This window comes from Dermacentor albipictus, chromosome 1 (assembly GCF_038994185.2).
Source record: "Dermacentor albipictus isolate Rhodes 1998 colony chromosome 1, USDA_Dalb.pri_finalv2, whole genome shotgun sequence".
In the NCBI taxonomy this organism is placed as follows: domain Eukaryota; kingdom Metazoa; phylum Arthropoda; class Arachnida; order Ixodida; family Ixodidae; genus Dermacentor; species Dermacentor albipictus.
The window spans coordinates 169,026,488-169,049,623 of NC_091821.1; the positions used below are offsets into that span (position 1 = coordinate 169,026,488).

The 23,136-nt window shown below is 44.7% G+C and overlaps 1 protein-coding gene across 1 annotated transcript in view; it reads right to left on the reverse strand.

Moving 5' to 3' along the window:
• Nucleotides 1-321: 321 nt before the first annotated feature.
• The window catches only part of LOC135905726 (nose resistant to fluoxetine protein 6-like), a 45,143-nt gene continuing 22,328 nt past the window's right edge, over nucleotides 322-23,136 (reverse strand). The window contains exons 5-15 of the mRNA XM_065436703.1: nucleotides 16,738-16,826; nucleotides 16,399-16,581; nucleotides 15,180-15,273; nucleotides 12,352-12,438; nucleotides 11,295-11,460; nucleotides 10,443-10,525; nucleotides 9,209-9,331; nucleotides 7,440-7,560; nucleotides 4,435-4,621; nucleotides 2,771-2,913; nucleotides 322-2,154 (exon numbers count right to left, since the gene is read on the reverse strand). Coding sequence (XP_065292775.1) covers nucleotides 1,894-2,154; nucleotides 2,771-2,913; nucleotides 4,435-4,621; nucleotides 7,440-7,560; nucleotides 9,209-9,331; nucleotides 10,443-10,525; nucleotides 11,295-11,460; nucleotides 12,352-12,438; nucleotides 15,180-15,273; nucleotides 16,399-16,581; nucleotides 16,738-16,826 — 1,537 coding nt within the window. The 3' untranslated portion in view covers nucleotides 322-1,893. The remainder of the gene's footprint in view (nucleotides 2,155-2,770; nucleotides 2,914-4,434; nucleotides 4,622-7,439; nucleotides 7,561-9,208; nucleotides 9,332-10,442; nucleotides 10,526-11,294; nucleotides 11,461-12,351; nucleotides 12,439-15,179; nucleotides 15,274-16,398; nucleotides 16,582-16,737; nucleotides 16,827-23,136) is intronic.

The window sequence follows — 23,136 nt, forward strand, 5'->3', positions numbered from 1 at the left end:
GGCTAGATCCGTCCATAGCTGGTACCATCCTCTTCCTCCCAGTGAGTAGCCCGGCTGCGGTGTGGGAGCTTGATTTTTGATAAATGTAAGTACATGCACCCAAGCATGAGTCCAGAAGCATGCTGCGTGTAAAAAGCTAACCCTGTAAATCGCATGACTTTATCGTGTTCATGTTTATGTTCATACCTCGTCAAGGACGTCGCTAGAGCATCGTGAGCAGCATGATTGTCAATGTACAAGATATGTTAATTTCACATCCGGAGCACCACGAGCCGTTCATTCAGCAATGTAATACACGAATCATCAGCGAATACACACAAATAAAACAAACAACACTTTATTCCACAAATATTGTGAACATCGCTACATGAACATATACCACGCGGGAACTGGAGGTGAACAATAATACACTACGGCTGTGCAACACAGCCGAGAACATGAACTAGCATTGGTGAACGCAAGATGGCCACAAGATAAATATGGCAGCTGCGGTCACGAATATATACAGTTTGAATGCATTATCGCCTAGATCTTAGCCGACATCATTCTTGAGCATTAATTGGTTAGCCCGCCCTTTATCGCGCTTCCATCCTTCCCACCTGCAAAGCGACGTCGAACAGAAAGTATTGAAGAGCAGGAAATAAGACCTAAACAGTGATATTTCCCAGAAATCATGCAAACATACACATGCCTAGCAGTTGTAGTGAACAATTCAATATTATAGTAAAAGAGCGATTAAAGCTACACCTGGGCTCGTCATCGTCGTTGTGGTTTTTACTTCATTTTTTTTTCACGTACTTAGTGTCATTGAAAACTTCAGAAACCTCTCGGATGTAGTAATTTCCTAATTGCTATTCAAGAGCTTGTATTGCTCTCTAAAGAATATATGACCCTTGCCATCATTTGTGGTGTCATTATGGCTATAATTTTGAAGCGATTGTCGCTGTATATATAGAAAAAAAGTCAGGTTCACCCCATTCCTTCATCAAAATGAAACGAAAACGTAAGTGTGTAAGGACTTGCCCTTGACAACCAAGATTTACGCTTTCTGGTCCGTTCTCACGACCACAGCAATGTTGCAGCCGATGTCGTTTTCAGTATGCGGAGAACTGAATGTTAGTTAAATTTGAAGGCAAATAAAGGCAAAAATCAGTTCCCATGATCGCTGCTACAATTTGTAGCATGTGGCGACACTTCGGTTTAAATGTTTTGCCGCGTAACCGCAGCATGCGGAGACACAGCGCTTTCTGGTACACGTATAATTTACTGCAGAAATCCTCGCGGTAAGAGCCCGCTCATAGAGAATGCTAGAGAGATGACCAGAGAGAGGAGAAATAAAATTTAGATCGCTAACGGTTCATATCAGCGCTGCATCGCGACATTGTTCCTTAGCATACAAACAATGCAATCATGGTTGATGACATTACGTGACGTCACGTGACATTACTGTGTGAAGGCACCTAACGACAGATCCAAGGTGTTCCGAAGGGCAGGAACTTGTAACGTGAATCATGAATCACACAGGCAACGAAGTGTGTAATTGTTCAGAGAGAGAGAGAAAAAAATAGATGAGAGGAAGGCAGGGGATCGCGTCAACCGAATTTGTACCCAATAGAAAATGATTTTTTTTTATTCCAGTCTGCGCTATTGACCGCTATCAAACAATTACTGAAATTCCTTCACAAGGTCATCTCTGCCCAAAACAAACACCTACCGTCAACTGTTTTTTTTAATCTCCCTCATTCATAGTAGTGAGTTCTGTACACATGTGACCAAGCCTTCGGACGTCCAACATGACTGGTGCACTAACACCACACGCGCTCAGCGAGACAAGGAGGGGCCGGCCGGCGGATGATAAATACAGTGAGGCGGCGTTGAGCGCACAGTCTATGCTCAGAGGTAACTGGACTGGCCGGGGGGCGCCACAGTGCCGTTGGGGCCCGTTTCCGCCTTGGGCTTGTACAACATCTGCGGGCTAAGCTTGTCGCTCTTGTCCTCCACGTAAGGGACGGTGCTCTTTTCGTCGTGCAGCTGCGGCCGCCGCTTGGGCATGAGCAGCAGCTTCTCGATGCGGCCCGTGGGTGCCTCGCAGGCAACGAACAGGATGTAGCTGAGCAGGTAGCTGGACACGAGCGCCCCGAAGTATTGGGTCACCTACGGAGTCCACAAGGAGATCATGCGTTACTCGCGGGCTCGGAATCACTTCGGTTCTTTTTCTTTTCTCTCTCTCTCTCTGTGGCCCGTTTGCAAGAGCGTGCTTGCGCCAGAGACAGTTTCTTTTTCGTTGCTCAATTATTATGCGAGTCACTGTGACTCAGCAAAAAACAAAGATTACCTGATTTCATAAAGCCAATAAAAAAAAGTCGAACGACAAGTACATGTTCTCAAAACATTATTTCCGGCCCCGCAGCTAACACTCAACCATCGGTGACTTCGATAAATAAATCCGCAGTAACCGGATTGCGCATAAAACGCAACGCCACTTTGCGTTGCACTTTATGAGTTAAACGCGTGAACCGAATTGAAGGCATATTTTAGCGTAAGATTGGCCCATGATATCTGATGCGTGCAAGGCGAGGGAATCTCTTTCGTTGTTAAACTAGGGTTTCGTGAAATCTTTGTTCCTCATGGGCATGCACTATGTTTAAGGCACATTTAATGTTGTTGTTTTTTCTAAAAAAAAAGTTGATTCGTTTATAACGCCACTTTGTCTTCTCTACTCAACTGATGCAGCTCTCACGCGCACGCAGTGGTCATTGTGGTTACTCACCATGCTGTAGTGCGAGAAGAATATCCTCTCCCTGGTGATGTTCAACCGGATGTAGTAATATGGCACGTGCAGCAGGTACACTCCGAATGAGAGTCGACTAAAGGGAACGAAAGCACTCCACGACAGCCACTTGGCGATGAAGCCTGCGAGATAGCAGCAGATATACAGGGGGTTTCAGCGAACACTTTCAAAAATCTTTAAAAGTTGCCTGTGGCAGATATCGCAATTCTAGTTCATGAACTGGTCCACTCGAAGCGGCGGACAATACTTGCACAATATATTGAGATGCAAAATCGGCTAATTAATAAAAATTCACTAATTAAGTTTTTAACTAATTGCATTATGGGCCGTATTGCAATTTACAAATTCTAGCCGTGGAGTTCACAAGGCGAATCCACTTCGAATGAATTTTCAGGATGACACCAGTTTCGAAATATAAATTCCCGAACTTTGCGGAGAAATGCATTGGTGTTACAGTTAATTTGTTAACAAAACGCCGTTTCATGCACTGAAGCACACAACAAATTGGAACGCCAATGCATTTCTCCGCAAAGTTCGGGAATTTATATCTCGAAACTGGTGTCGTCCTGAGAATTCGTTCCAAATGGATATCTGTCAGGCTGAGTGATGTGTGAACGACTAACTTAGCGAACGGGCTGGAAAAGTTAAGACATATGAGGATAAGTATGCGCTTTCAGTTGTACATGTTTCTGCCTGCGGGTGTGAGCCATGATTTAAATACAGCAATTCTGGCCAGAAACGCTAGCGAAGGCATTGGAGGCTTTCTTTTTTCATAACAAGAAGAATGAAAAGGGCTGTACCATTGAGGCCTTCCCTGCGCCTATACAAGAGCGAGACATCGTTTTGAAACAAATTTATGTGACCGAAGTGTGGATGTTCGTTGTTTTTGTTTCATTTTTAGTTTCACTAACATGTTTGGGTCAATATTTTAGTACATGGATTGTGCGCATATGTTAGGTCGGTTAAATATTGCTGTATTCTTCTGAGAATGAAGAGGTGCTGTAACCGTTTGTATTCGTCGTCTTCATTCTTCCGCGCTTGTGTTTTTCTTTTTGTCAGCAATACAATACGTTGGGTTTCTCAATATGACCAAGCGCACTCGCCGCAGCGCAGGCTTCAGGTTAAGGAATATCGCACGAGCTTTTTTAACCGTTACCGATGCCTCTTTCTAATATTTTCTTTAGGTTGCCGCTTAAGCGGGCGTAGAAGATGTTTGTGCTGTACAGTTTCTAAAAGTGTTACAACGGCTCTGCGATTGTGGCCGTCTGCTTCTCTCTCTTTTGATTGCGACAACCGCGTTTCCACCAACACGGAGTTGAAAAGCGTCTGTGCACTGAGAATTCTCTCGACCGTGGCGGCCACCACAGCACATCTGATATATAGCCTAGAAGTATCAATCAGACGTTTAAATAAATAAATAAATAAATAAGTAAATAAATAAATAAATCAGGTACTTCATTAATTAATTATTCATTAATCGATTCGTTGACTGATCAGTCAACAGAACCGCGCTGTTTCGACCACACACTCACGTGTGGTTCTATGGTTGCTCAGACAAACCGTGGTGTTTAATACGCGGTTCAGCTGTAGCAGACCGCTAACGTCATTGACGCGCATCTCGGTGCACGTGTGCGAGTACTCACCTCCCCGGCCGGTGGAGCAGGCGAAGGTGAGCCAGGAGAGCCAGACGGACCACAGAAGCCGCTCGGAGAAGGCGAATGACAGCTTGGCCCACTCGGGTGGGTGCTCGCCGCGGTTCCAGTCGTACATGATCAAGATGGCGGTGAGCCCGCACGCGGCGCTCATCAGCCACATGCCCGCCTGGAACATCTGAAAACACACCGCCCGAGGTAACGGAACATATTATTGATCGGCTCCTCACAGGCCACGTCATGATTGCCAACCTTTTGAAATCAGGCATTTCGCATCACACTACTTTTTTACTGCCACCAGCCTTTAGTCTAGACTGGTTCTCTCTCTCTCTCTCTTTGTTTTTTGGCTTCACAGCGTGCTGAAATCTCCCACTCGCACAAAAACGTATTTCTTAGCAAGCCAGCGAAAAGACTGCATAACTCATGTCGGCTCGTACCAATTCTCTCTCTCGCTCTCTCTTCTGCTCTCTCTTCACTCTTTTTATCTTTTTACTCACCCCCTCTATCTTTTATTTGGTATGAGGGTTCATGCTAAAATTATGTTTTCATTATGTGCCTTACATCGCTTCCATACTACTCCGTATTCGTGTATTGTGGAGTTAGCGCATGCACAGTCGCTATTTTTGATTTCTGAGTACCGGCACACGTTCACAGCCCCGTCATAGGCAATCGATGTACCCGTGTATTACGATTCGTGTATTACCCATCATTCCCACGGTGGCTCAAGGATCGCAGTTCTCTCTAGTAAATGTTGGAAACTCTATGCTTGACTAGACGCATCGCGCTAAAGCAAACGTTGATACAGGCGAGCGTTTCTTATCGTTCCGTTGTATCGGACCGTTTTTATGGCCTCCCTATCATATGGCGTCAGAATGTTTTAGTTCCCACCCAGACTTCCGTGGCTCACTCCTGACCAGTGTTGGTTCCCCACAGCAAAGTCATGCTGCGCTAAAAGCTCGTCACTGACCGGATTATCATACCTAGCAACCTGTGGGCAAATGACACTCACCCTCAGCACAGCTTGACTCCGCTGTTTAGCGACAGCTACGGCAGCCGAATAGGAGTCTCCCTACCTTATCCGCTCGAGTAAAATGTTTCGCGCGAGCTTTCCCAGATGGGGAATAGAGCTTCAGATTAGGCTTTCCTTGAAGGCAAAATGCAAAAACCAAGCTAAACGGCGCGTGCGCAAGCTGCGTCTGATCTTCTGTATAGTAGATGATAGTAGGATACTTCTTTCATGTATAGTTATAACGTACTTATTGCAACGACGAGCGTTACTGGCCCTTCAAAGATTTCTAGAAGCGAGCGATATTCTCCGAAGCTATTGGCTGTGGTTGTGTGACACTCCTGCACAAAACTACCTTTGTAAGGAAAGCAAAAAAACCGCACTAGAAGGGATAATCAAAGTTTTCGTAATAAAAGAAAGAGCAGGAAATAGGTGCGTTAGCACGCTGTTACAAGCATTAAATGACAAAGAAATGCAATTTATAAATGATAGTCTGTAATCGCCGCTAAAATTAGAACGTGCAGCTGCCTCATTTGGTTGGATACTCGGATTAGGCCTGCAATGCACAGGTGCTCATATGTACCTGCCATGATAATTCAGTTCAGATCACTGGATTACGAGCAGTGTTAGCTTCTATCCCACCTGTTAGTTTATCTCTACTGTGATGACTTTGCACTTAGGTTTCATGCATAAAATTGCGTGGTTCCTGGTGAATAAACAGTTGGAAGTTGGCGCCCGTATATGTCGTTTGTGTCTCACTTCATCGCCGTCTGCTTAGCGCCGTAGCCTTTGTTTTTATATTGAGTAGAGCGTTTAAATGTGATAAGCTCATTCTATGGGATAGTTTTTTTTTATACCCGACTTTCTCCAATTCAATGCCTCGATTCATGTACCTTAATTCGAATATAATCCATGCATTCTTATGTGCCCTGATTTTAGTGTAACGAGAGAAGAAGGTAACCAAGGGCCCTATATTGTTAATCATGATCATATAAAGCCAACAGTCAATAAAACCACGGGAAGCATTGGGGAAATTAGCTGTTGTTGAAATTGAAGTGTAGAAAATAATAAAGAAAATGCAAATGAAAGCGAACAAAAAGGTAACTTGTCGCGGGTAGGGACCGAACCCACAGCCTCCGATAGCGATGGCTATCAATCCGTCCATTAGCTTGAGTATTTATGTTTGCTATAGCTAGCCCTGGGGGTGTTAGCCAGCGCCACTCAGAGCCATGGTGAATGGATGTGGAACATCCTTTTCAGCCCGATGGCGTCACGTAGCACGAAACCTTAAGGGAATAGCATTATGAAATATAATTCCAGCGCACAAACACGGACGAGCAGAGAGGAACAACAAGTGCAAACCGGCCTTCTTGTTGTCCCTCTCTGCTCGTCCATGTCGCTAGAACGATGTTTCATAATGCTATTCACGGTGGGAACCAAACCCACAAGCTCCACATTACGTGTACGTTGCGCTACCACCTTCATTTCCATTTTCTTTATTATTTTCTACATTTCAATTTCAACAACAGCTAATGTCCGCGGTGCTTTCCTTGGCTCCATTTACTGTTAGCTTTATCTTATCTTAGTGTAGTTGTGTGACCGGACTTTGCGTTTACTTTAGTGCAGTTATGGGACTGGACTTTGTGTTGCCATATTTCTGAGTTGACTTTCAGTTTTAGCGTGGCATTAGTGTACTTATGTGACTGGACTTTGTGTTATTGCGACATTTAGTTTTAATGCGTTTAATTCTTTTCTTTCATCTCTACGTGAAAAGGAGTAGCCGGCGCCAAATAAAGGCGACATCTCTTAAGTAACACATAATAAAAATGAAAAACAAAGAAAAGCGACAGAAGCAGAAGGCGTGTTTTGCGCCTGACAAAGGCTTTATCACTAAGTGAGAGAGCCTGTTCGAATGCTTTCTTGATTACTGTAACATGAACGATGTTCAAAGTTCCAGTCATGAGCAGCGACGAGCAACCTTTGTCCTTACCTTGCTAATTTTTACTGAGGGATACTTGTACAGGAACAGCTGCGTCATCGCTCCGAAGAAAAAGGCGACGCCGTGGTACGACGGGTGGGTGTAGAACTTGTTGAGCGTCCCAGTCATGACCCTGCAAGTACAAGACAAAAACAGAAATGTTTGAAACATTTTGAAAACAACGCCCGCATACTGTGGGTTCTATTTCGATACGCGTTAGACGGCTGCAGGTCATCGAAATTACTCGGAAATCGTACACTACGGAGCCTTTCATACTTGTAACGTATCAACTTTGGGACGTCAAATTCCAATCATTGTTCGTTATTTAGTGATTTAGTACAGCGTTGTACATCGCGAAATGCTAAGTACCCACCATATATTTCTCCACTATATATATATATATATATATATATATATATATATATATATATATATATATATATATATATATATATATATATATATAAGCAAGACCATTTTAGAACAAGCATCTGAATCGTAAACGTAGCGCCGAGCCGAAACATATGGAGGATCAGAACAGTAGCGAGACGGACAGCGTCTGTCCTGTCCGGCTTGCCTGTATTTTTTGTACAGTTTTTTTCCACTTAGCGCAACGTTTACAACACATTTACCAACTATCCCAACAGCCAAATTTGCTAAGCATGTGAAGTATTTTTCAAAGTGTTAGTAGCAGTAAAAGTTACAATTGTGCTACAAATTTCGACATGCATATATTCAGTCACTTTTTTCCTTGTTGAAATAACCAAGGGAGTCACATCTATTGCTGTACCTGTTGGTGAGCTTTTCTTTACCTAATGATTCATAACCTTCGAGCTATTAAACGGACACTGAAGAGAAAAATGATTTCTTCTGCATCAGTAAATTACCCTCCCGCAATGCCAAAAGCACCACTCTTACCGCGTGAAGACGCTTGGTAAGCCAGGAAAAAAACAAAAAAACGAAAAACACTAAAGATGGGCGGCACACCGCCTTTGAGTTCTCGCACCAGCTTGCCGTGACGTCATATATTTTCACAGCTGCTGCTAGGGCCCAGCTAGTTTTTTTAGCGGTAAACATCGACTACGTCGTGTTCTAAAGGAGCCAAAGACTGAATATGGCAAGTTTCGCGAACTCTTACTTAGCCAACATGGCCCAAACATGAAAAATAAAACTTTTGAATTCGTGACGTCACATTGATGTTCCGGCGTTGGGGTTTCGGCGCGAAATTCAGAAAATGAAACTTGGAGTTTCGTTTTCTCTTGTAATAATCGACCTATTATTGTGAAATAATGACAACGGAGTTTTAAAAGAATACTTTATCACTCTCAATTGATTTATTGTTTTCTTTTAGTGTCCCTTTAAATTTATAGCTCATGGTATGCCACGTAACATATATTCCTGTGTTCAGTCTCGTAAAACTGAAGATTCAAAATATTTGTCTGGTAAGGTCGCTGGCATGAACTGTTATGAAAGCTCATTGGGTTGCAGAGGACGATATTTAAAGCAAAAATATCCCTGTCTCATCTATAAGAAATTGTCTCATCGCAGAGTACGCGCAAATAACGGGAACGGTACATCGACCACGCTATGGCCATGCCAAAAGTAAGAACTTTTAGTTTTCAAAAAAAACAAACCTAACGGCATGGTTTCCGCCACACAACGCTCCGCTTTAACGTTGCGTGGTTATGTCGGAAGCTCACTCGTGAGAACTCGAGGGATTCAGTGCGTAACATTGGTGACGGCGAAGGGCGTTCGTTGAAAGAAACAGAAAGTAGTCTTACGTGAAGTTGTCTGCCATCGGAAGAACGAAGGGTGTGTAAATTGTGTTCGAGACTTGCCAAGCAGATATCGAACAAGCAATGAGGGAGAGGCTTCCAAACACAATGATGGTCGTCCATATTTTTCTGCAAGAGAAAAATGTTTCCTGTCAGGCGTGCGTAAGAAACGCCCCTTGCGATCACAGCAGGGCCAATTTCTGGGCAGGTGGCCTTATTGCTGCGAATATGTCGCAATTGTAGGTTTTATATTCTAGGCTAATTAGCTACCCTACGTTAATCTACTAGCTGCCAAGAAATGACCTCTGGCTACGGGCTGTACCCGATGCGCTACGAACAAAAAAGCCTCCCACGCATGAAACGTTCGGTGTGCCATTTTTTTTTCTTAGCAAATAAAACAGAATACGGTGAATAAGGGTGATTCAGTCATGTATCGTCATTTCGGCCATTATTTTTTAGATTGGTACTGAGAAAAGAGGACGTCACCGTTCTCTTCCAGCGTCTTGCATGCTTCTGATCCGAGATTTTTTCATCATCAACAAAACAGAAAATAGTGGGACCCAGGACCCGAGTGCTCTTGTGGAGAAAGCTACTCGAACCATGTTACACTTTTTAACGGTGTAATTCCAGAATGTCTTATATGCTACGCTGAATTTTATACACCAAACTGATTTATTTGCCGGAAACAGCGCATAACTCATAGTAGTGGTTTGATACGCTGGAGCGAGCTTTCAGTTTTGGACAGTTCAACAGACTAGTTACTAAATAATTAATTAATTACTGTACTACTTATATTTTAACGCAAGTAACGTATCATTGCTTTTTTTTTTCCTTTCGGTTCAAATGTACTCTCCATGCACAGAAATCAAAGTGACCAAGTTGTTCTAATTTCCCTTTATGTGGTGCTGTATTTGGGGCATCAGAGGTTTAAAGATGACGGGACTTTGCGACGGCATTTGGGTGCGAAATGAACGCTGTCGTGTGCACGTGTGCGCATCACCTTTTGTAGCTATCCGTCATCTTTTTTCGTTCTTCTGCCTTCCCCAGTGTACTGCTGGAAACCAGCAGCAGCCTCGTTATCCTCGGAGCCACCTGACGGGCTTTCTATGTTTATTATTATATGTCATTTTTTTTAAAGCAGACAACTCCTGTTTTTCTTTCTGTTATTTTTCTTTTCGCGCCATAAAAGCGAAATGAACGTTCTGCAAGTTCTGAAGTGCTGTCTTGCTGAAACACTTACTTCTTGAAAAACTGGATGACTATAACAGAGATCACGAACAGCTGGAAATCCGTCGACATGTACCACAGGTGACCGTACATCCCCTGTGGAGAGAATTCCCGTCAAAATTACTTTCAGCAACACAATGGTGGCTTGGCTTCTATGGTGGACAACAGTGTTAAAAAATCTTAAAGCAATGAAACACCAGCCTCGGCCCCGTTGTCTGCGCCATTCTTTGTCTAACGCAGTCTAAAACTGTCACCTTGGGTGTTGCGATGACTTTCTTTTTGTGTGTGTCGAGTAAATTCAGACGAGAGAACAGAGAGATAAAGAGAGAGATAAAAGCGATGAAGAAGGTAGGGAGTTTAACTGGAAGATAGAGCAGACGAGAGGAAAGTAGTACAAGAGGAGTAAGGACGACGGAATTTTGCACAAAGTGATGTGATTTTGACTTTTTCTTTTTTTTTTGCATTTCAAAGAGGTAAAGTGTATGTTCTATTTAATGGTTTTGTGTTTTAGTACCTTCACTTATACTGATGATACTTATTCAACTGCATATATAACAACTTATTATTTTAGCGAAGTTTGTGAATAGTTGTCAGCCTTTTCAGATATCGCCTAGATATATTACACAATCAGCGTGGCATACACTACTCACGCTGATGAGTGCCCTGGTTTTCTCAATTTTATATGCCCTTATACGCACATCCAATTATAAGCACTTTTACGCCTGCATATCCCAAGTATATCCGCGAAACGAAAGCTTAACTTTGCGTTTCTAGTAATGTCATCTTAACTGTTGCAGTAAGAAAAATAATAGTGCTGTAAAAAAGCTTGGTGGCAAAAAGAAAAGAGAAGAAAAAAAGAACTTACGATGTGGAGGTTACCGGTGAAGTTTCTAATCTGAAGCAAGAGGGCCCAATATTGCGTCCGGATTTCCTTATAGAATAACTTGTACAGCGTCGGCGTAGTGGGACCTTGGAACATCAGCGGCGCAATGAATGTGCACATAATACAAAAGAAAATCGGTATGGTTCCCCTGAAAAGGAAACCAAAAGGAAATTATACAAAACGAAATAAAACACAACTGCTTATTTTGTAAGACGAAAATGAAAAAGGCCACGTCGAACGAACGCGCCAACTACGTATCAATGTGTCTCAAAAATTGACTTTTCTTTCTTCGTCTCACGTGAAAGCGCACTTTCCTTTTTAATTGGGGGTTCTTCTTTCAAGCATTTGTCTGCAGGAATGTTCACGTTTATCTATATACCAATCTACAAAATTGTGTGCTAAAGTGTTGTTAGAGTGAAACAAATGAAATCTGGTTTTCTATGCTAGACGCACCTTAGACCAATAATAGCGCTATAAGCGATTTTGAGTGAATCGCGCTGCAGTGTCATCGTCAAGTGCCTCCGGCGGAACCGCTCATCGAAACTTCGGCCAGACTGTTTTAGCCCTATACCCTGGTTCATCCTGTTTCATTCATTTAGTATTTTTATTTTTCAGCTTCTTCATCTTGACTACACAGTACTATAAATAGAATGTCGCTTTACACGTTCGTGACATTATGGAGAGAGTTCGTCATCCTGAAGTGAACCGCACCACCTCGTTCTTTGCCGTTCGCTTGAATCTGCCAAGTAAAAGCCATCGGTTTACTGCATAACGCTGTAACGATTCCATTAGATAGGAATGAACATATTCAAACTTGTTTGTAAAAGAAGGCAATGTCAAAATCTCCGAACGATTACGATCGCGCATAACTTTGTGTGCAAAGCCTACTCAATTGCACACACAAGCACTTATTAGCACAAGTGCACCGCTACGTCTTATCCTCATCATGCAAGTAGTAATTCTATATAGCAGCTGTAGACACATAAAAGGAGTTTTTTGACGCACATTCGTGGCCAGATGTGTCAGGAGATGCATTTACCTGATGTATCTTCTGATAACGGCGATGATAGTACCAAAGAGAGCGTTAGAGCGTTCCCTCAGCAAGTTGTATGTCAATAGATAACCCCTGTGCAGGAAGAGAGAAAGAAAAAGAAATGAGACAGCTCCTTATGAAGCAAACGTAACCACCTTTTATAAATGTTGTCTTAAGGCAGTTGTCTAAGATTCCAGTTGCTACCAACAACCCGACAATTCAGAGAGCATCATAACTGGAATGTAATTGTACGTGGCAGGTCCCTGTTTTTCATGGGCTTGAGCAAAGCTATATGAGTAACACTTTACATTGCATGCAGTTATGACAAGAAACTCGAGGGTGCCGAACAGGCATGCTGTAGTATGTTAAGAAACTACACTCAATACGCGGCGAGCTCTCTCGATGAATGCGGTTCAGCGGCAGATTAGAAATAGAGCACAAGAGAAAACGCACACTGCTGTCGTTTGTAACATTTCTGCACCCGCCGTGGTTGCTCAGTGGCTATGGTGTTAGGCTGCTGAGCACGAGGTCGCGGGATCAAGTCCCGGCCACGGCGGCCGCATTTCGGTGGGGGCGAAAACACCCGTGTACTTAGATTTAGGTGCACGTTAAAGAACCCCAGGTGGTCGAAATTTCCGGAGTCCTCCACTACGGCGTGCCTCATAATCAGAAAGTGCTTTTGGCACGTAAAACCCCATAATTTAATTTTTATGCGAAGCATATTACGAGAGCTCAACCCAGCTCCTCAGGCGCGGCGGTGTCGCCTTGAAACCACGTGACACCGTGACGTCACGACAGAGGAGAAGTGGCTTTGGCTCAACTCTTGCAAGACGGGCTGGGTGGGAATCGAACCAGGGTCTCCGGAGTGTGGGACGGAGACGCTACCACTGAGCCACGAGTACGATGCTTCAAAGCGGTACAAAAGCGCCTCTAGTGAATGCGGTGTTGCCTTAGAAACGAGCTGTTTCTAAGGCGTGCGTCTCTTGCTCAGGCGCACATTTCGTTGCCGCGCCGAACGCTGCTTTGCTCGACGCTCACCGCGTCCAATGCGGGGCGCGTAGTCGCTGCCCTGTAGCCCATTGTCTTACACCCCTTGGCGGGTCGACGGGAACGCTATCGCGTTCCACTCTTGAAGGCGAAGCAGTAATGCATGAGTTGTTTCTTCGTCTAGCCGAACCAAATATAGCCAAGCAACAGCAGTTCACCAGGCTAAACAGTAGTTCAACAACTAAAATAAAGGCTAGTATGCTTCGCATCCTGGGCTTAACCTTACCTAAGCCACAGCCATTTTTTTTAACATTTCTGTCGCATGCAAGCTATAACGAGAAACTCAGTAACACCTCCCCCCCCCACATGTTCTTGTTTCTTTTTTTTTTCTGTATACCCATTGGATTTTATGCTGACGGCATCTACAAATGTCCCCGAGCAGTCTTCGAGTGTTCCTGAGTTCTTAAAGTTCTTAAAGGGCAAAGCTATAAAAACTACGTAAGTGATTGATTCACGAAGCCCTAATGAAAAAACGCGCCCCGAAAATGGAAACCGGTGCGCTAATGCGCAACCGCTAAAGACGAAAGTGTCGCGACCATTCGTTTGCTTTCGCGCAAGAAGTTGCAGACGCGCTCTGTGTACACATAGTCTTGAGGCTGATTATCAATGCAGAAGGAGCGAATACTAGCTGTTCGCTGTTATATTAAGATCAACCCGACGCTGGAGACATATTCACAGTGCTGCTCGCATGCGTATGGACAGCTTCTGAATAGCGGGCGCAGTGGCTATCGCTCCTTTGGTCGTCGTGGTATTCCATCCCAGAGTCAGCCATACGATAACCTTTTACGCCTGAGAGACCTTTGTCGATTCGGTCCCGGATAATGTGAGTCTGAACAACCGAAGAAATGCAACTTTCTGCCTGTAAACTAGTGGCCTACATCGAAGCCCGTCGCCGGTGAGATTTCCCGCAGTTGTTGTCAATGCAGTTTTAGGGTGAGCGACATCGTGCGGCTACTGCTACGAAACTGCGAACAAAACAGAGGAAAAGTTCCCGCTCCACACATTAGAAAGGCCGCTCTGAACGTTGCTTACATCAAAGAAAGCAATAGTAAGAGGACCATGTGCGCTGTGGCGGACTGCTAACGTTTCTGCTGGGTATTGCGTTTCTTCAACAGGGATGATTTCGCAAATTCATGGTCACTATGACGGCTATTCGTTCGTTCATTTGCGAGGGGAAAAAAACGCCGAGAAATGTTCAGGCTTCTGCAATCATTTCAGCCATTTATCCATGATACAGACTACATTTCTTTCCACAAGAGCAACTGGCTGCAAGCTTGCTTCGACCCCCATGCGAAATCCCTTCTCTTTTTTTCCTCTACTCTGGAATTTTTTAATCCCCTTGCCCATCGCTCTACAGAGTGTAATGCCAGCGGTTGTATACGCGCCGGAAAAAATCTGTTTTTCTAATAAAGAGCCTCTCTCTCTCTCTCTCCCCTCACTCAAACATTATTCCCCTCAGTTTCTCGCCCATACACATTGCGTCTTGCTTCTTACACTGTGTTGTAATATTGCGCTTGTCTCTGTGTTAGGAAGAGCATCTTGCTGCTGCGCTGTGGAACTATGGTTCGAATTCTATCATCGGACACGGAATCTTTTTATTGAGCGACAGCTTGCTAACACGCGGCTGTTTTCGCCCCTTCTTACGCTTCTATAGTGCAATCCGTGAGAGCCAACACTGAGCCATCGAAGTGAGAAACCCAGCAATTAACCGACCCAGGCCAAACCCAGGGTTGGGAAGTAAGGAAGGTTCTCTTTAAAAACTTTGTGAGAAGTGTATTCATACTCACGCGAGGAACAAGAAAGTGTCCACACTGAGGTAGCCGGCCATGATGAAACAGAACAAGATGTTATCTCCGTAATGAAGAGCGTTAACAAGGCGAGCTGCGTCAAAGAAGGAAATTATGGCATGCTTAGTATTTTACGTGGATTGCGGGGAATTCTATCGCAATGACATAAGAATCGTACTCAATAATACTTAAACGCGCTCCTGAGAATCATCCGACATGAGCAAGAGATGACCAATAGGGTAACACTTCTACAAATTTTTCGTTCATGGATTCTTTCACTCTGTCTCGATCCGCTAAGCAAAATTATTCTATAGGAGTAATCCAAAGAGCTATGAATGCCAATTGCGCCGTATGCGCAAACGTTATCTAGCCCAACATTATCGCTAGTGACATACATATTTCTCAAATTTTACTGAAGTTTCACTTATGGAGAGGCTATAGGCCGTTACTCATGGTCGTGCAATGTTTTCCCGATCTTATCACGTTCATAGCCCCATAGAAGAGACACGAATAAAAGGCAGGCATGTTAACCAGTACTGATCGTGGTTGGCTACCCCACGTTGAGGGAGATGGAAATAAAAGAACCATATGAAGAAGGTGGGACCGCTACCGACCGCTACTCATACCGAACGACTTCAGAAAAGCATCAAAAAGGGGGCGACAGATGGAGTAGCACACGTGGTATAAAGGTTATAACCTTTATACTACGTACCGTATGGTTATACTTTTATACCTAAGTCGAAGTTAGGTCCTCCTATCGAAACGTTGGTCAGCCTTTCTGAGGTACCTTAACCCTGTGTATAACCTTCAAAAACAGCAAGTGGCGCAGCGGGCTCAGCGTCCTGCTTATAAGCAGATATATGCCATAAGTTTTCGTTTTTCTACGTTTGAAGACAGTTTTGTGCTTTTTGTAAACGTCTGGCATGTGCGAACGCATTTGAGTAGGAGGGCGCACTCCACGCACGTGTGCGCATTCACCACCTTCTTTCGTCTCACTCTTCTTTCTATTTCCCTGTTCCCTTTCATCCAGCATAGAGTAGCCAACCAGGCGCTTTTATGATTAACATTCCTGCCTTCTCGTTTTCTTTCTTTTTTCTCTCTCTCACCTTGCCACAAACACCTGCCTTGTGATTATTTATTTATTTATTTATTTATTTATTTATTTATTTATTTATTTATTTATTAACATTCTCTACTCAGCTTGCGAAACAGCGCTCACACATGTTGGTGAAGTTGAAAGTGCTGTACGAGTGACCGAGGACGACCCAGCCGATGCTGAAGAAGCGCATTCCGTGCAGGAACCGTAGCTTGTATGCGTCCGACTGCTTGTCGTCGGTCACCCTCACCAGCATCTTCGAGTTGGCCACCAGGGAGAAGCTCGACAGTGCTATCAGTGCCGTTCCTGGAAAGAGCGGATGGTGCGTATTGCGTCACAAGCCTGTGTTTTAAGAGCCGGTACCGCGAAACTTTGAAATGATCTTAGGTGGGATACAATCGTCAAGTGCTCACTGCTTGCAAGCAATGGCGAGAAACTTTGTTTGGCAGCTTGCTTCATTACCTCTTGTTTCATCTCCACGTGTCTTGTTCAGGTACATGTCTATCGCTGTGCTCGCTGCGATGAGGAATGCGATCACTCCTAGGACGCCACTGTGGAGGTCCGAAGCAAAAAGAAAGAAAAAGCAGAAAAAGAAAAATCATAACAAGTTCACCACTATTTCCTTCCGGCGGCAATAACTACATTTGACCTGAGCGCCGAGGTTATTTTTTTTTTAATATCACTTCCACCCGAAAGGCGAAGCACCGATAGCGATAACAAATTAGTAGATCGCTGTACGAAGTAAGGATAGTAGCTTTATAGGCCATATAAACTTGTAAACATTCGCTTACTAAATTAACAATGATAGAATATGTAAGTGTGACTCAACGAGGTTGTAGAAAGAAACAGAAACACCGAGACAGCGCTGTCTTAGTGTGTCTCCTTCTTTCTACGTCCTTGTTCAGTCGCACTTACACATTCTATCATGGATTCAAACCAACTAGCCCGCCAACGTGTTTTAACTAAGTTAGTCAGCACGGTGCCAAACGCGCAGAGGTAAACATGAAAACATCTCGCTCGATGAGCGCAGAAACTCGCTGTGCAAATTCTTCAGTGAATTGATGAATTGACCCTGAGCGAGCGAATTGACCTTCATGCATGTCTCGCTTCAGCGCGAACGAAACGTCGAAAGCACAGTGCATACGAAGCTACTGGCACTACGCGCACTCTGCAAACATCGCAGATCGCTTTGAAGATGAGGCCCGCGCGGGCGTTCCTCCTCCCACACCTGAGCACCCCCCCCCCCCCCCCGCCGCCCGCGTGCTACAAGAAAGGGCACGCATCCGGGCCGCGTTCCTCGCTCGCGCACGCGAGATCTAACCGCGTTCGCCGGCTCACCCTCACACGCTTTCACTCACACAGAACTTCACGGTGACGGCGACGCCAACGGCAACGGCAGAAAGGCGCCTGGAGTGTCCATATAATTGCTATCGCAATAAAATGTTCCTTGCAATGTATACAACACTAACAGTTTTCATCGGCTAAGAGAATTAACGCGATACGCCGCTGATCTCAAAACTGTAACATTGTTTTGATACGCCCGTTTCTTGGTTGTAACATACGAAATCAAAATTAAGTAGTAAAAGACCACGAAGATGAGAGCAAATACTAACGAAGATTCTTTCTTCTTCTTGCCGGAACATCAAATCAAGCAAAGATAATCACAAGCGCTGTTCAAGCGGGGTGCAAATATAGGGGCAACAAGGCTAAGTGCTAGATGAGTTGGTAGATGATCAAAAAGAAGGTTTTTATCGTGAGCTCAAATTACCTCGCATATGTGCTGGCTTATGCACTTGGTGGGGTTTAGCGGATTCACGCGCGCAATGAAGTTCACTTCTTAGTGCAGCAAAAGTTGTGTGTTTGTCTTTTTAGCTGGTTTTTGGATCTACCTGTAGCAGAAAAGAAAATCGAACACATCTAAGCACATCTTATAAGTTGTGAATGCGACAGCATCAATGTCCACTTGAACGCCGCTCAGCGGTCCTTCGAGTTATGAGCTCCTCGCGGGCAAGCGAGGGCATTGAAACACTTGGCCAACGCCTCCTAGACAGCACAATGCATACGTACGTCGATCCGTGACGTCATGCTATCTTGCCCGATTGCCACAGCATCTAATGGAGACGCTCCAGAGTGAGCCGCGGTGATTTTCACGTGACCACTGTCGTCACGTCGGGCTTGCAATGGAAATTTCGGTGCAAGTATAGCGTGATGCCATCAAGCAGAGTGCACAGGCTTAATATATAGGAAGCGCTCGTTTGGCCCAGTTGGTAAGAAAGTCGGCTTGTCAGCGTGGGGTCGTTGGTTCGCCACTCGCTACCGCCAACGTTTTTTCCTTCCGCATTTATTATATTTTTATACTTTAATTTGCTTCGTAGCGATTACCGAGGCAAAGGTAGGACGCAGTTGATAGCTTACGCCGACAAGGAACGTGCAGGTAACACAGGCATCCGAGAGCGAGGGTAACGTGGCGTCGCGGCAATGCCGTCTCCCCCTCATGCCACACCAGCGCAGCAGCAGGTGTCCCCTTTCGCCCGCTCGGCTCCGCCGAGGTGCGTACTTCGCATGGCGTCGCAGCCAATGGGAATTCAGGTGCCGTTTCGCTGCTACAGACGCCGGCTTTTTCGCTTTGACGCTTTCGCATAAAAAAAAAAGCCTGCACACTTCTGAATCTCAACGACCTATTAATCGAGCTGCCACCGTATCTGGGGATTTCGCGGGCTTCTATGCTTTATCTTTTTAGCTGGCTTCGCTTTCCAGCTGTCATCTCATTGGTTTTCGAAAACACACACCTGCATCCGCATTCCTCACGTTTGAAATGCCAGACAGCTCGCGACATTTGAATATACTCAGTCGAATACCTGCGACCCATCTGCCGATCGCTAAGGTATAATATCCCGTGTGAATGCCGTAGGATCGGCGACGCGGTAATAGTATAGCGAAAACGTGATATACGGCACCACTTTCACTTTCAACTAAACCAGCACGGCGCTTGTCTGAGTATTTCTCGGCCTCGATCATTTCTCGGCCTTCGCTTGTGCAGTGATCGAAAAGCGACAACCGAGGGGTGTCTATACTGCTAGGAGCTGGATTTCTTTTCCTTCTGACGAGAAAAGCGGATTAACCGGAAGCACGTGGTTTTCGACCTTTCATAACGTTTCATCTGATCCCTCCATAACCTTGACTATTCGTTAAAAATACCGTACAGCGGCTGCCTAGCATGCAAAGGTAAGCGCGGCTTTTCCGTCTATCTCATCTCTTTGATTAGCCTAGTGTGCAACCGTGCATGCAGCTGTTGCTTGAGCAATTGATGATTGATAAGATTAGCATACACCTTCAGAAATATATAAAAAGCTTGAGCTCAGGTAATAGTACGAACAAAATAACATGATATGCAAACAACAGCGTCTTCCTTGCAGTAGCCAGTTTAGTGCTCGCATATCCTTGGATGTGTCACGTTACGCAGTAGGATAAACATAAGCCCCTTACACATTTTGATCGCATGCAGCGACTGCTATCGGACATTAAGGGTTACGGGAAAGCGGAAGCACCATTGTCACAGGCAGCAGCTTTCACCAGCATTTATCTCACTACTGGCTGTTTCGCGTCGCCACTACATTTTGAATGTTACAGGGCGGAAGAACTACTCATTTACCGCGGTATGGAAGAAAATCTGACTTTTTCGCAGAGTTAAAAATGAAGTGAGTAACATGTTTTGTCTGTTTTCTTTCTTTTTCCTTCCTACCAATACGGCCCGTGTTCCCAAACGCTGAAAGATAGTGGGAACACATATATTAGGGGTGGGCGAATATTCGAAGTTTCGAATGCGAATCGACTATTAGACACTAACTACTCGTATTCATGCTCGTAACGGCTCTATACGATATTTTCGAATGCTCGAAACTAGCCAAATATATCGCAACAATCTACTGTAAGTCTTGCTACTGTTCTGCGTCTGCTAAAGAAAATATCGCAAGCTATCAAACGCGAAACAACGACGAAAGATTATGATGCATTGCAGAAACAGAATGGTAATGTAAGCGTTGTCTTTGGCTTCGCGGCGGAAGCCTAAATTACAACCGTGGTTTTTTGCTTGTATTCTGTGATTTTGTGGGTTGTGGGTGTCTAGTCATGTAGATTTATTTGTCACGCTACAGTCAGTAGTGTTTTCCTTGGAACAGGCCTTTTTTATGTGTGTTTACGGTAGACAAGTCCCCCCCTTCAGCATTTCTTTTTCCGCCACAACTTGGGGTATTTTTTCGGCAATCATTTATTTAGAGTTTTTAGAATGCCAGTCCTACAGCAGCCATTCATTCTTTGAAAGCTTGTTTGTAATCAGGCTACAAACCTATTGAGAGGCTATTTGTGCAGTTTATTTATTGACAACTACTGATCTGGAGCTCAAAACTGATCTTTCGTACCTGATAGTTAGCTAACATTTTTTGCACTAGTGAGTGCAGGAGTTATACCCTAATCATGCCAAAATAAATATTCCTGCTATAAATATATGAACTACGTTTGACTATTCGATATTCGATGCTTGCTATTCGTATTCGAAAAATATTTGGTGAGCATCTTTTGATGAAGGCCTGAGCCCGGCCGAAACATCGATATTAAATGTTTGTTTTTGTGTTCATATGTGTGCCTGCACTTCTTTGAATATGCAGGGCGTTTCACGTAACTTGAACCAATGATTTAGAAAAAGTGGTTAGCCGCAGCTAAATGAAACCAGCGGCATGTGACTTGTAGTCATGTGGTGCTCCTTGGAGTATTTCTATACTCCGCTAAATTTGTTAATTAACTAAGATAAATCATGCAACTTTTCTGATATTCACTTTAGGGCCAGGTGCGTTTAGTTGCGTTATAAAGGGGATTCAGAGACGAGCGATCTATTTTTTTTGTGTGTGTGTGTGCCACGGTACATGCTGCGTGGTGATTTTTTACGTCCTTTAAAGAAAGCCCGCGAAATATGAAATAAAACCACGTGACTTCTCGCATGCGCTACCGTAGTGCAGCATCCTCAACCGCGCTAACGTGCGAAAGTACCATGCGCGCGGACCGTGCGGAATGGCTGCGGCTCTAGGCATCGACTTCACAGTGCGTATATATATATATATATATATATATATATATATATATATATATATATATATATATATATATATATATATATATATATATATATATATATATATATATATATATATATATATATATATATATGCCAAGAATGATGATCAACACCGGCCTACGAGTGGTTTCTCCCTATAGATTCGCTATAAGCTATGTCGCACAGCCAACAGCGTGCGCTAAAACATAATCAACAGTATATGGCTTCTTTTACCATCATCCGGGGAATAGCCAGGACCCGCACGAACACGAGCTGATGCTGCGAAAGGTTAAGAAAACGCGTTCCCTCCAACGCCACTACTGCGTGAGAACTACGTCCTTTATTGGCGATAAATTGACGGCAAACACGCGCTCTCGCGCCCTTGCCGATGAGTCGCCGCCTACTCAGGGGAAATACACAGCGTGTAAAAAAACGAGAGAGAAAAGAAGCTACTACTTCGAGAAAAAAAAAACGCAACAGCCGTGCCAAGAAACACACAAGAACGAGACTTATTGTCCGCTTTATCGTGTCTGGCCGGCATTGATCTTTCTCGCAAAGGCGGCCTCCGACTTTTCTTTTCATTCCTTCGCCCGCTTTATGTTCGCATGAATTACACCTGGCGTGAGAATCGGTCCCGTTGCCAAACGCACTCCGCTCAATGCAAGCGCCGACTGTGACGGGGGCAGCCACGGCGGCAACACTCGAGCGCGCAGCCTGAATGGGGAGCCCGGGGCCATTCCCAGCAGCGGTGCCTGTCGTCGGAAGCGGGCGCCCCGCGCTTTTCTCACGTAACGAGACCCCGCCCGCGTGATGCGACCGCCGCCGTTGTTGCCACTTGAGCACCTCGCACATTGGCTGGGCGCCCAGAGCGGCAAGCTCTGACGTCATCGATACCGGAATTAGCTTGTTTTGATATTCTGACTGCCGAGCCGGCAGGTCTGTTCTAGGAATAAATATTACATGCGCCCCGTTTTTTTACCTAGTGCCCGCAGCACCAGCTTCGAAATGGCATGTCTCCGCTGTGTCATGCCTCGAACGCAGTCCTGGCATGAGACGTTTCTATCTTTATCAATGCTCGCCAAAGCGCTCCTATAGGAATTATGTAATGAGCCTTAAAGGTAACAGTCACGCAACAAAACCAACGCATCAGCACCGTGGGCATGTAGAGTTGCGAGAGAACATGTGAGGAGGGGGGTGGATATATTGCCCAAGGAAGTTTCCTTCAACTGGTGCGCTTTGCTTCAGACCACAGGAGCACGCTTTTTTTCTTTCCCAAGCTCAATCTTATGCAATCGAATGGTTGTTTTTTAAAGGACACCAACAGTTTCAAACTGGTTCTTGGTTATCCCAGCGAGCGTGTGACAGCGACAGCAAACTTTTGACGGAGGGCGAACGTGGCCGGGGAGTGCATCCGCGCATAAATAAACGAGTGAAGGTGAGAACAGGTGGTCCCCTGTCCCGAAAAATAAATAAACAGTCGCCATCGAAGCCGCGCCGGCGTCATTTTCGTGGAAGTGCGTCATCACGTCCTGTCAAGACGATTAGCACGCGCAGGGACAAGTGGCGGAGAGCGGTATCTGATATGCCTACAGAAAGTGCGACCGCGTAAGAAGGTGCGCGGATAGTGTCAGCCGGTCAAGGACGCGCAGCTCAAAAGACAAAAAAAAAAAACAGCGTCGCGTTGCGTCACAGTTTTTGCCTGTCAGGCGGGAAGCCCGACCACCAAGACCAAGAATGCCACTGTCAAAAGAAGC